The 12,057-nt window shown below is 38.3% G+C and overlaps 2 protein-coding genes and 1 non-coding gene across 3 annotated transcripts; all 3 read right to left on the reverse strand.

Moving 5' to 3' along the window:
• Positions 1 to 371: 371 nt before the first annotated feature.
• LOC139148574 (fatty acid-binding protein, heart-like) lies at positions 372 to 773 on the reverse strand. Its single transcript, XM_070720059.1, has one exon. It carries the CDS (start codon positions 771 to 773, stop codon positions 372 to 374), a length of 402 nt encoding a protein of 133 aa, XP_070576160.1.
• A 6,955-nt stretch (positions 774 to 7,728) lies between these two features.
• LOC139148575 (fatty acid-binding protein-like) lies at positions 7,729 to 8,130 on the reverse strand. The gene has a single exon (XM_070720060.1). It carries the CDS (start codon positions 8,128 to 8,130, stop codon positions 7,729 to 7,731), a length of 402 nt encoding a protein of 133 aa, XP_070576161.1.
• Positions 8,131 to 10,780: 2,650 nt separating this feature from the next.
• On the reverse strand, positions 10,781 to 10,971 carry LOC139148794 (U2 spliceosomal RNA). Its single transcript, XR_011556020.1, has one exon. It is a non-coding gene; the product is annotated as a U2 spliceosomal RNA (small nuclear RNA).
• Positions 10,972 to 12,057: the final 1,086 nt, after the last annotated feature.

Here is a 12,057-nt window from a genome sequence, read left to right on the forward strand (position 1 = left end):
TTACACAACTGTTATAGAAAGCAATTAAGTTTCTTCAAATCGCATTTGGGTCACGGCAAGCGAGAAGAATCTGAACGGACAATCTGATGTGAAGTCGACGATGGCCGTGAGAAGTCACTGCGCCGTGAAAGCTGAAAATAGTGGAGAGTGATTACCACGGATTCAAAGTGACGTGCTGTACAATATTGCCGTTGAATGCTTAATGTGGTCCTGAAATGAAATGACAAACAACATTCACTGGTTCTTTACCGTAAAATGCACAGTCTGATGGATAATAGTTCAAATAGTTCTCTCTTGTCAAGTTCATCGTCATCGCCCACACCTGTAGTACGTGCATCGCGTCTAGACTGCGTCCACAGGTGTAATATTTTCTATGCCTTGTTGAAGAATCGCTTTGCGATGATATCGCCTTTGGTGATAGTCAACATCGCATGTCCGTCCACGACTTGCCAGAAAGCAGACGGTCCATCCGGGTTATCGACTGGTTTGGTGATAAGTTTGCCGTCCTCTAGAGTCGCGACGATCTTTTCTGTTTTGCCGCCCGGTCTGGCGTCTTCGAACGGTACGCCTAGTTTGAAGCTAATTTTACTGTCCTTCATAATCCCGCCCACGGTGTCAATTGTCCACGTACCATCGTCACTCACGCTGATTTCAACGTTCGCATTGTCCGACTCGGCCACTTTCTTCGCGGCGTCTCCGACGCCCATGGCCTTGAGAAAATTTTCCATGTTTTCGCTGTGGTCACCTTTCCATTTGCCAACCAGGTTCGACATTTCGGGGGACGGGCTGTGTGGTGCTGATGGGCGGTAGGAGCTGAAAGTAGACAGTGAATGCTGTCAAGTTGAAATGTGTTGCAAAAGTGCTGTAACTATGGATGTGTACCACCATAGCTGTAACTACATATTACGTAAAAGCATTTATTCAAATTGAGATGACCTCAGACAGGTTCACCCATGCTCTGTTTGTTTTTAGGGTGTGCAGCTCTCCCTTCACCAATCAACGGGTACGTTGCGATTGTTTGACTATTGTGACATAGGTTCCGTACTCAAGTGAAAAACAACATTCGATCCCAGTGTACACTTCCATATGAAATTAAACCAACGAAATTGTTTCACTTACCGTAAATTGTGAACATTGGCAAGTGCAAGTTAAGTTTGAAATTTCAGTGGAATTCGTCTAAATTTTCAAATGAGACAATGTTGTGATTCAGTTAAAGTGAGATTCCGTTCAATTAACTGAAAATCGGGCAAGAAAACAAAACATGATAACAAGCTAGCTTACCATTGTTTTCAATTTTCATCAATTCATAGCCCCATTCGAAGTAGAATTTAACGGAAATTTTAGATGATAATACAATATGAGTGTGGCAAACGCCACATTATTTTCTTCATATCGTAAGCACTCGCGCGAAAATATCATCATAGTCATCTTGAAATGAATCACTCCCGAAACAGGCCATGTTTTTTTTTCGACAATTTATCTGTCTGACAATAAACGCGCAAACCCATCTACGAAAGATCACTTTAATTCTGTACAGCCTTATGTACAATTCACATGTAGGCATCAAACGATGTGTTTAATTATTTTATATACTGTACATATTGCTCAATGTTCATCGTTTGTCAACCTCTCACCACGGTGGAGGGACCGTGCTCCCACCTTGTCTTTTGTCAGTTGCTGATCTACGAGCTGTTGACTTTATCAACGTTATATGATAATTGGCGTCGACGGACTAGTGGGTTTGCTCATCAACAGGTGCTAATGACTGTAGTGAGCAACCCGACAGTTTGCAAAGTGCGATTCGTAAGTGGCACTGTATGAGGTAGCCTCGCCTCCCAGACTTCGATCGCTTCGCACTGGCACAATAATCATAGTAAAGTGCGCCTCAAGCGGTGGAGAGTGTGAGTGTAAGTGTGCATCGAGAGCCAGTCGACTTGTCTCATAATTGTTTAAACTGCGTCAGGGAAGTGAACGAGGTCTGTGCAGAAAGCGTTTTTAAATAACATTTGTTGAGATGATCATGAAATATTGAACATGAACATGCGTCATCACATCATTTCCTTATGATGTGGAGACGGACTCAACCTGACCTTGTATTCCTGCTAAGTGATTGTAGATTATCTCTACATGTGATTTTGGATAGACTAAAAATTACTGATGCTAGCAAAAACACTTCAGAGGTGTTAAACCTTTTTCGAGATCAGAATCTGACCAGATTGCTCATAGTAATGTGCAGGAGGAAAGTGTCAAATCACATGTACTCTGCTCTAAATCACACTGCATGAGGGCGCTTACTATGTCACATATGCGCTCAGACCATAGATTAGAAACCCAACAAAAAGGAAGCAATGCTTTGAATACATAAAAAGACAAAGAGCAGACATCATATTTCTACAAGAAACACACTGCGCATCACAGATTGAAGCTGACGCATGGACAAAAGAATGGGGTGGTGAGGGAATATGGAACAACTATAAAACAATAGCAGAGGAACGGCCATACTATGGAAGAAAGATTGTGAACTTGACATTAAGGTAATTAAAATGGCTCACGAAGGACGAACTATTATAGCTATGTTAAAATATGACAATGTTAATCTGAACATCTATGCTCCAACTCTGTTAAAGAACGATAAAACTATTTCAATTTACTCAGTGAGGAAATCGAAAAAGCCTCACGAGATCATGTATCAGATTCCATGATATGCGGCGATTTCAACTGCGTAGTAGATACATCCAAAGATAAGATATCCTCAGCTAAGTTGTGCAATGATAGTAGTGTACAGGAGATTAAAGCTATGATGAATCAGTTCAATCTGACTGATGTTGGAGAAGACTACACCCACATCTTCTCCAATACACGTGGCACAGCCTTGTAAAGACAAAAAGAACTATCAGACAAAAGTTAGACTGGACCGGTGGCTCTTCACGAGCGACTTGTTTACTGAGGTTAAAAGTGTGAAATTTTATCTTGTGTTATTTCAGATCATCAACCAGTTGTAGTCGATATGGAATCTTTAGAAGGTGTAAAACGTGGGAAAGGGACATGGAAATTCAATAACAGTCACCTGTCATGTACTGATTTCAAAAACGAAGAAGAAAACCTCTGGAAATTTTGGCAAAGTCAAAAACCTCTTTTGATGACATTTCACTTTGGTGGGACAAAGGCAAGGATAAACTTCGAGAATTGGCCATTAAGTATAGTTTACAGAAAAAAAGAAGTAATAAGAAACATCGTAATCTGCTGGAAAAAAGGCTGCACAGTATGATGACATCAGATCAACCCGCAAGTGATATTGAAGAGGTTAAAAATCAGTTAAAATCATATCATGAATTAAATCAAATACAAGGACAGCAAATTCGATCAAGGGCCCAATGGGTTGAACAAGGAGAAAAGTCTTCAAAATATTTCCTCAATCTAGAAAAACAGAGAGGTAAAGAAAAACTATTCAAGGAGGTTAGAGACAAGAGCGGCAAAATAGTGACTGATATTGATTCTATATTAGACATACAAGCAGAATTTTATGAAGATCTTTACAAACAAGAAAATGTTGACACCCTACTACAGAGGGAATTAATAGATAAAACCAAGATAAACAGAGTTGTGAAGGTCAAATTACACAGGAAGAAGCTCTCAACGCTTTAAAGTCAATGGCCAACAATAAGTCACCAGGTTCTGATGGCCTTTCAGTGGAATTCTATAAATGCTTCTGGCATATTTTAGGGTCTGATCTAATTGAAACGCTTGCTTTAATTCAGGGGAATTGACGAATAGCCAGAAACTTGGTTTAGTTTCTTTGCTCTATAAAAAGGGAGATCGGGCAGACTTAAACAATTGGAGACCAATAAGTCTCCTCAATGTAGACTATAAGATTCTTGCAAAAGTAATTGCTAATAGGGTGCGGAAGGTAATTGGCAAAATATGTAGCCCAGATCAGTGATACATCCCCGGGCGGGAGATAGGTGATAATATTGTCTTTACTAGAGATATTATTGAATACGCTAATTTTACTGATAAACCTCTTATTGTCATAAGTCTTGACCAAACAAAAGCTTTTGACAGGTTAAACAGAGATTTCCTTTTTCAAGTCCTTGACAAATTCAACTTTAGCACTGACTTTATCAAGTGGATAAAAATTCTTTATAATAATACTACATGCAAAATTAAGTGTAATGGCTTTCTTTCTCGCAATATTCATCTTCATAAGGGTGTGAGACAAGGGTGCCCCTTATCACCGTTACTGTATATTATGGCAGCAGAAGTGCTAGCTGAAAATATTCGTAAAGATGACAGCATATCAGGATTCATACTACCAGACAAACAAGAGGAAAAAATTAAGAGTTTTGCAGATGATACGACTCTTTATTTGAGAAATTGAAAAGCATTACTCAGTCGTTGAAAATGTTCAACAAATATGAAAAAGCAACAGGTGCAAAGCTGAACAAAAAGAAATCCAAAGGTTTATGGGCTGGGAGTTTTAAAAACCGCACTGATTCAGTGGAAGGGATCGATTTTTCAAACAAGGTTTTGCAGATCTTGGGAGTTGGGTTTGGAAACAGTAACACATCTAGAGAAAACTGGAAAACAGTGATGGAAAAATTTACGAATTGTCTTAAGATCTGGAATACTAGAAATCTGTCGTTTAAAGGCAGGGCAATTGTAGCTAATATGCTGGCTGCATCAAAATTATGGTACCTGGCATCATTTGATCACGTACCTAAGGAAATTATTAATGAAGCAAATAGTAAATTATGGAATTTTATTTGGAGAGGCAAACGAGAAGTTATAAAAAGGGGCATTTTCATTCAAAGATATGATGACTGTGGCAAAAAAATTGTCGACATTGAAGAAAAAAATTAATGCACTCCAATTAAAGTGGCTTATGAAATTATTTGAGAAAAATCCAGATAAATAAAATGGGCCAGCTTATCAAAATATTTCATAGCGAATTATGACAATAAACTGAATAGTGATTATCACTACCTCCATCTCAATTTCAAAGTCAACAACAAACGAACCCCAATGGTGTATGGGGATATGTTAAATACCTGGAAGTCACTTAGACTTACAAGAGTTAATGGTCAACATCAAAACAGAATCTTCTTAGAGAAGTTCTGTGGTATAATGACAATATTAAGAATGAAGGAAGTGTCCTCTTTTATGAAAAATGGTCAAAGAGTGGAATTTTAAGGCTTAGGGACATCTGGAATGATGACAGAAATGACTGGCTTCAACCATGGGAAATAATTGCAAAAATTAGAGGAGGTACAATTAGACATGTGCAAGAGGAAATCAAGACAGAGTATGAAACACTCCTCAATGCTATTCCAGATTCCTGGAAACAAATCATCTCTTCAAACATCCAAAATGAAGAAAACTATGATATTTTAGACTTAGAGAATTATGGTCTGACAAAAAGTGATGTCAAAACCAAGTCACTTTATTGGAAATTAGTTGATAAGAAATGGCATGCAGTCAAAGGTCAGATTGGTCAAAAATGGGCTGAGAATCTAAGTCTCACTGATAGCTACAAAGCTACTTTATTCAACCGTCTTAATTCAACAGGAATTGTCAGCAATTCAGTAAATGATTTAAATTGGAAGATTTTCCATCGAGGCCTAGTCACAGGAAGCTTGGTCAAAACTTTCAATTTAAGTGATGGGAAATGTCATATTTGTGGCCAAGAAGAAACACTGGAACACATCTTATTTGAGTGTAAATATGTTAAAGAAATCTGGCAGAAATGTATTTGTTTCTTTGTCAGAAAACACAACTTTGATAATAATATCAATATCAAAAGATTAGCAATTGCAGGAATCGAAAATGATAATAATGCAACATCTGACATTATTTACTGTATTACTTCCTTTGTAAAATATACAGTTTGGAATATTCGAAATTCGGTTACTCTTGATGGGATTAAAGTTTCCCTTCAATCCTATGTCATGCAATTGAAATGTTATCTCTCCTCATGGATGAATACATTATATTTCACTTATAAGATGAAGAACAAAACTGAGGATTTTATCACAAAGTTTTCAAGCCTTCAAGTTGTAAGACTTGAAGGAGAAGAATGCATCCTGAATGCATTTATATGATGATCTTTGCAATTAAACAACTGATTATTTGTTTTTTTTGTCTTCAGACAAGACGCATTGTAATTTTAATACATTCACAGTTATGTAGATTTGTTTATTTGTGACTACGTGGAAATAAATTTATCTTTTTCAAAAAAAAGAGCATAGATTAGACTTGGTTCAAGTCTGTGATTTGTGAATGTTTGAGTGGGGTAAATGCGATGATTTGTGTTCTGTTTTAATGTGAAACGCATTAGTGGGGTGAACGCGTGAGTGGGGTGAACGCTATACAGGGGAGTTTGAGAAACTACTGCAAATGATTTTATTTTTAGAAATTCACCAACTTGAACCAAGTCTAATCATAGATATAATCAGAGGAGATGCTCGGAGGTTGTATAGTATAGCTCTCATTGCCTTTCGCGCGACCTCCTTCCTTCAGATGTGCCTCCCCGAAATGATATTGGTTCAGTTCATGTGCTTTCCCAAAATGATATTAGTTCATTAGGAATGAACAATATAAGCTGATCGTATTAAATATACTGGACACAAAAATTCAAAAATTCGAAAAAAAAAAATATTACGCTTTTTCAAGTACCTTGGCGCAAGCGCTCGTTCGAAGTCTTTTTAGTCTTTTGCACGATTCATCGATTTGAATCGAACCTCATTAGATTTACTCACATTTTCAGTGTTTAATGCACTGCAAGCAATGAAGGCGAGCAACGGATAAATGTTGTTTTTGAAGCATTTTATTACATGATCACAGAGGTTTAATATATCGAAAAGTTGTTGATAACTACTCTCCCGAGATTAAACCAAGATTTTAACACAGTAGTTAATCCTAGATAATATAGGCAAGCTAAGATGTTATAGCTTTCACGTCTAACGACGTTGAAAAAAATTGTCACCTGGCGTAATAATATATGTATAATACTGAAAACAAACACAGGTCGAGTCTCGAAATGAGAAAGTCCAAATACCTGTTTTGCATTCGCTAGCACTTTCACTTTATTTTCACGGTGTTGATTTTAGCTTGAACAAATACAGAGATTTTCACAGACAGCTAAACTCCAACTATACTGCCAGGCATCAGTCTTTGAAGTGCATTTAAATCATGGTCTGTAAAGAAAATACGTGCCTTAAAACTTGTGCTGAAACTTTGTTCACGGAATCTTTGAACCGTTCTCTTTTGAAGTCAAGAATAAATCTGATTCAGGAGTCGCCAATAACATTTTGGTACCAAATGGGGAAAATTAAAGCCTTTGATCTTCACAAAATAATGAGTTCACACAACTAGAATACCGACAAAGTGTTGTAAAAATGTGAGAGTCCAAATACCTGCCTAAAGGTGCATTCAATCTACAGCTGTTTTAGGTCTTTGGATGGAAAGGTCCCTACGACAGCGAGACATTCCCTGCTGCAACTGACTACCGGTATATGATATGCCGTGAATGAGTGAACTCCACTGTAGTTGATTACGTAATGGTTTTATAAAAGTGAGAAGACAAACGACAGAAATGACTACAGGTTGTATAAATACAGAATCCAATGAATACGTGTCAGAGTTGTATGCTATTGCCTATTTAAAATTTGTCACCGTCCTCAAGTACTCTTCATTGAATCCTCGTAGCGTCTATATATAGTACATAAATGTTTATACCCTTTTAAAGGTACGCTTGGCAGTGACGCCACCTTTGGTGAGAGTCATCGTCATCTGTCCGTCCACGACCTGCCTCGAAACACTCGGTCCTTCGGGGTTATCGACCGGCTTGATGGTCAGCACGTCGTCTTCTAGAATCGCCATGGCCTTTACTTTTGCCCCGTCCGGCCTGGTGTCTTCGAACGGGTCACCGATTTTGAAGCAGATTGTCATCGTCTTCCCCAGTCCAGAGTTTGTGACGATGGTCCAGGTATCGTCGTCGCTCACGGTGATTTCAACGCTCGGTGAGGTCGATCCGGCCAGTTTTCTCGCAACAATCCCTACTTTCATGGCCTTGAAGAAATTGTCCAAGTTGTCGCTGTGGTCGTGTTTCCATTTGCCAACCAACTGAGACATCTTTGAGGTACAGGTCTAGTTGTGGCGGGAAGGCAAATAAGAACGCTGCCTGCAGATTAGTGTCTGCGAAGAAAACGTGAAGCAGAGACGCCGTGACTAAATGTTATGTAAAGCATTCATTCAAATTGAGATTTAATTACGACTAGCACACATGAACGTTGACCGTCTTTCTGTTTGTTTTGGGGGCGGAATCGTTTCACCTCTCACCATTTCTCGTTCATCGACGAGGATTGTTTCAGATAAAAGTTTAGAACATTTCAAAAATGTGTCGGTTAGTTGACATGTAAATTGATAGCTGCATGCCATGTGAATGAAGTTGTGATTTCGTTCAATATTTAAAAAAAATTCGCTGAAGACGAATGCGATCTCAATTTTGATATTCAATTCTATGTGACCACTTGATTATTTGAGTAATACTATTTCATTTAAATCATGACCAGGATACAGTAAATCTTATCTGTGTATGAATACAGCGAGGCATTACCATAATTCTCAATCCATATACCGTGGGTCGGGATAGCCATGACCATATAATGTGATGTAATGTTCGAAAATTCAATCAGAAAAATCTGTTAGATTGAAATTTTAAATCCTATTAGTAACTGACACTTTACAAGTCACCTGGCACATTTTGGAAGTCAATCATTTCAATAACGTCAAAGCAGTTGGATATAAGAGTAGAAGCATATAATCGTCAGAATTATCCGAGTAATCCATCCATCCATCCATCCATCCATCCATCCATCCATCAATCAATCAATCAATCAATCAATCAATCAAACATCCATCAATGTTGCACTTGTTGAAATTCAGAGTATTCAGCTTTAATGTGTACCTTGGAAATCGGATCAAATACACTGATATGTCATCACACTGAATGACCTGAACCTCCAGTATGACTTAATGTTGGTATAACTTTTGTACGTACCATGGAAGTCTGACCAAATTCACTTCCATTTAGCTTTGATGTACGGCCTAATTACACATTTACTTGAACTACAGGCTACGTAATGTGCAAGCCTATGAATGAGTGTCGGAGTTTTTAATTTGTTCCCAGACGTGTTGAAATTGTCATCATCCTGTTTCCATTTGCCAACCTACTTAGATGTCTCCGAGTACCGGGTCGACTTGCGGTCGGTAAACAGCGATTGCGATTGTTACCCGACGGAGAATATGTGAAGCAAGAACATTTTTTTAATTTCAAGTTGCAACATGAACTCATAGAATAAACGTTGTAGTTTGGTAAATTGTGACTTCGTTTTAATATTTAAGAAATTCTCTACAAAAGAATAAGATCTCAATCTTGAATTTTTTTCACTATTGCTAGTATTTGCGGTTTGTTACGATTACAATTTCAGATGTGATCACGACAGTTCGTACTCTTGACTATGCATGAACTTCAAGATAGCAACGAGGCTTAGATTTTACTACCTGTATTATATTATCACACCGTGACAGTGACTTAGCGTCGATTCTGAATGTGAGGCGATGTAACCATGATCATTACCATCATCACGCGTCCGGTCCACACGGCTTGATTACATTGACGTTGTCTTCATCCCAGTGCAAATGAACATCTTGGAAAGCAAAGTTCGATATTATTTGATAAACCTCTAATTTTAAATCCAATCAGTGTCCACCCAACACCAGCCCGGACACCGTGACAATGTCGGATAGGTTTAAGACATCTGTACAGGGTATATATCACCTCGGATCACATGTATCTTGTCGACTTAACCCTTTGAGCACTAATTTTTCCAACTAAAATATCAGGGCAAGATTTTACCAATTTTTATGAATTTTTCTGTTGTTAAATTTTTATAGTTTTGCACCAAATGGACATAACTTTTCATCGCCTTCAGTTTTTGAACAAAACTTTGAGCAAAATCTGAAAAAAAAATTGTCTAAAAAAATTGTTGGTGTTATATTCTATAAAGTTGACAAAAATCGACTTTGGCACTCAAAGGGTCAATATGGTACATAAGCTTATCTCCAAGCTTACAGTGTCGTCTGGGGGACCACAAAGAGCTGGAAGCAAACAAGCAAAGCGGTACCGCACGCATAATAATTACTTAAAGTACAAATTACAATTTTGTATTTGTTTGTGAAGATACATTAAGCCCGTTGGTTTCGGATTTTCACAGAGGACTTTGACGCGACTCCTATCTTGATGTGGACCTGGTTCAAGTCGGTGAATTTTTAAAAAATAAAAATCATTTGCAACAGTTTTTTTTGTGTCACTTCTATATTTCATACAAACCTACTTGAAATTTTGCAGCACAAGTCAGGTTTTCCTAGTGATCAATCGAACGTGTAATTTTAGTCTGCGCAGTAGTCAGTTAATTTCTGTCGGATTCACCTGTGATTCCGGCTGAAACTCCCCTGTATCCACTTATCGCTTTCAAATCACTCGCACGCCGTTTCATTTCATATGAAAACAGAACATCGCGTCAAAGCTTTTTAGAAGATGTTTATTTTCTACAAGAAAAGTACGGAAAGATTTGTATTTACTTGCAAGACATGGAGGATACATTACAAAAAGTTTGATGAAGGGTCCGTGTATTATTGCGACTACTGTGAGAGAGAGAGAGAGAGAGAGAGAGAGAGAGAGAGGTAAAGTTTGAAGGTTTGTTTCTGATTTTGTATTACATTAAGGTGGACCGTTCCCGGAGGTACTGCAATACCGGGTCGATCCGTGGCCAGGACGGAGCAAGCCCCTATTCCATGGCCCAATTCCAAAAATCAGTTTAATATCGAGCTGCTCGGTGAGCAGCGTATCAGATATTAAGCTGATAAGAACAGATACTACACATGATCTTAGCCAAAAGGCCGAGAAGCGATACCTACATAAGGTGAAAAGAGAGGACATTATCAACCAGGACAAATCTCTATCTGCGGTTTCGGTTAAAGGGCGGCAATTTGGTCACGTGGTGTATTTTCACCTGCCATTGTTGGGACATTGCGTTGTTGTGTATGATCTATTCTACATGGCAGTATTTTAAAAATACATATCAAACGATCTAGAAAAAATCTGTGATGTCAATCGTTCCTAATTTCCCATAGTTGGTACAAAATTCTTGCGGTATCCGCAATCTTGCTAAATATATTCATATGCAAATCTTATTCTTTGCCTAATTCATATGCTAAATATTAAATTTTGCAGGTGACTCACGCAGGTGACCAAAAGGTGCGAACCCGTCGCATGCGGGCGCACTCGAAATGTAGCAATACGCTTGTCAACTAATATTTGTTTGTTTTAAGTCATGTCTCCTTTATTACGAAATTCTATAAACATTCACGCAAATGGAAAAAGATACATCATACTATGTGAGCTACAGCAAGCGAACACGGCAGCTGAACCCAAGTATGTTATGGGATTCGAATCTCAATTTGCAGAAAAATTTGACAGAGAAACGAAAAAACGGGAAAAATACGCTGGGGAGAACTGTGTCAATGCTGCTCGTTTTCCTACAGGATACGCATACTACTGCAATAGCAAACTTTCAGAACACTTCAGCGCAGCCGTACTGTCGTTTGAATTGGTAATCCGTCTGCCGTCTATTTTATATTTATGTTGACAGTTGCTTTTGGCTTGTTGAGCAGCACTACATAGTAGTCGACGATTATACATTAAATAAACACGGTCTATAGTGCAAAACGATATTGTAATATCTCTTTGCCTGAGGATCGAGGTTTGTAATCTTTACGCTTTTGCTGCATTGTATAGGTTTCCCCTTTCGGTTTCCGAAAGTACATGTGCGGTCTGATTTGATAAATACTTTCTAAAATTTCAGGGGCTGTTCAGTGCTCGCGTCGTTTCCGTGTATCACGTCAATCATTCGGTACAATAAAACCTCACGAAGCTACGGCATAGGGGATTCGATCTCCGATGATGACGATGATGATGATTAAACATTTAAAAATGAA

The sequence above is a fragment of the Ptychodera flava genome, chromosome 13, assembly GCF_041260155.1.
Source record: "Ptychodera flava strain L36383 chromosome 13, AS_Pfla_20210202, whole genome shotgun sequence".
In the NCBI taxonomy this organism is placed as follows: Eukaryota; Metazoa; Hemichordata; class Enteropneusta; family Ptychoderidae; genus Ptychodera; species Ptychodera flava.

What these genes read in the sequence shown, in the direction of transcription:
- LOC139148575 (XM_070720060.1), bottom strand. Translation starts at nt 8,130, where the DNA reads ATGTCTCAGTTGGTTGGCAAATGGAAACACGACCACAGCGACAACTTG.
- LOC139148574 (XM_070720059.1), bottom strand. Translation starts at nt 773, where the DNA reads ATGTCGAACCTGGTTGGCAAATGGAAAGGTGACCACAGCGAAAACATG.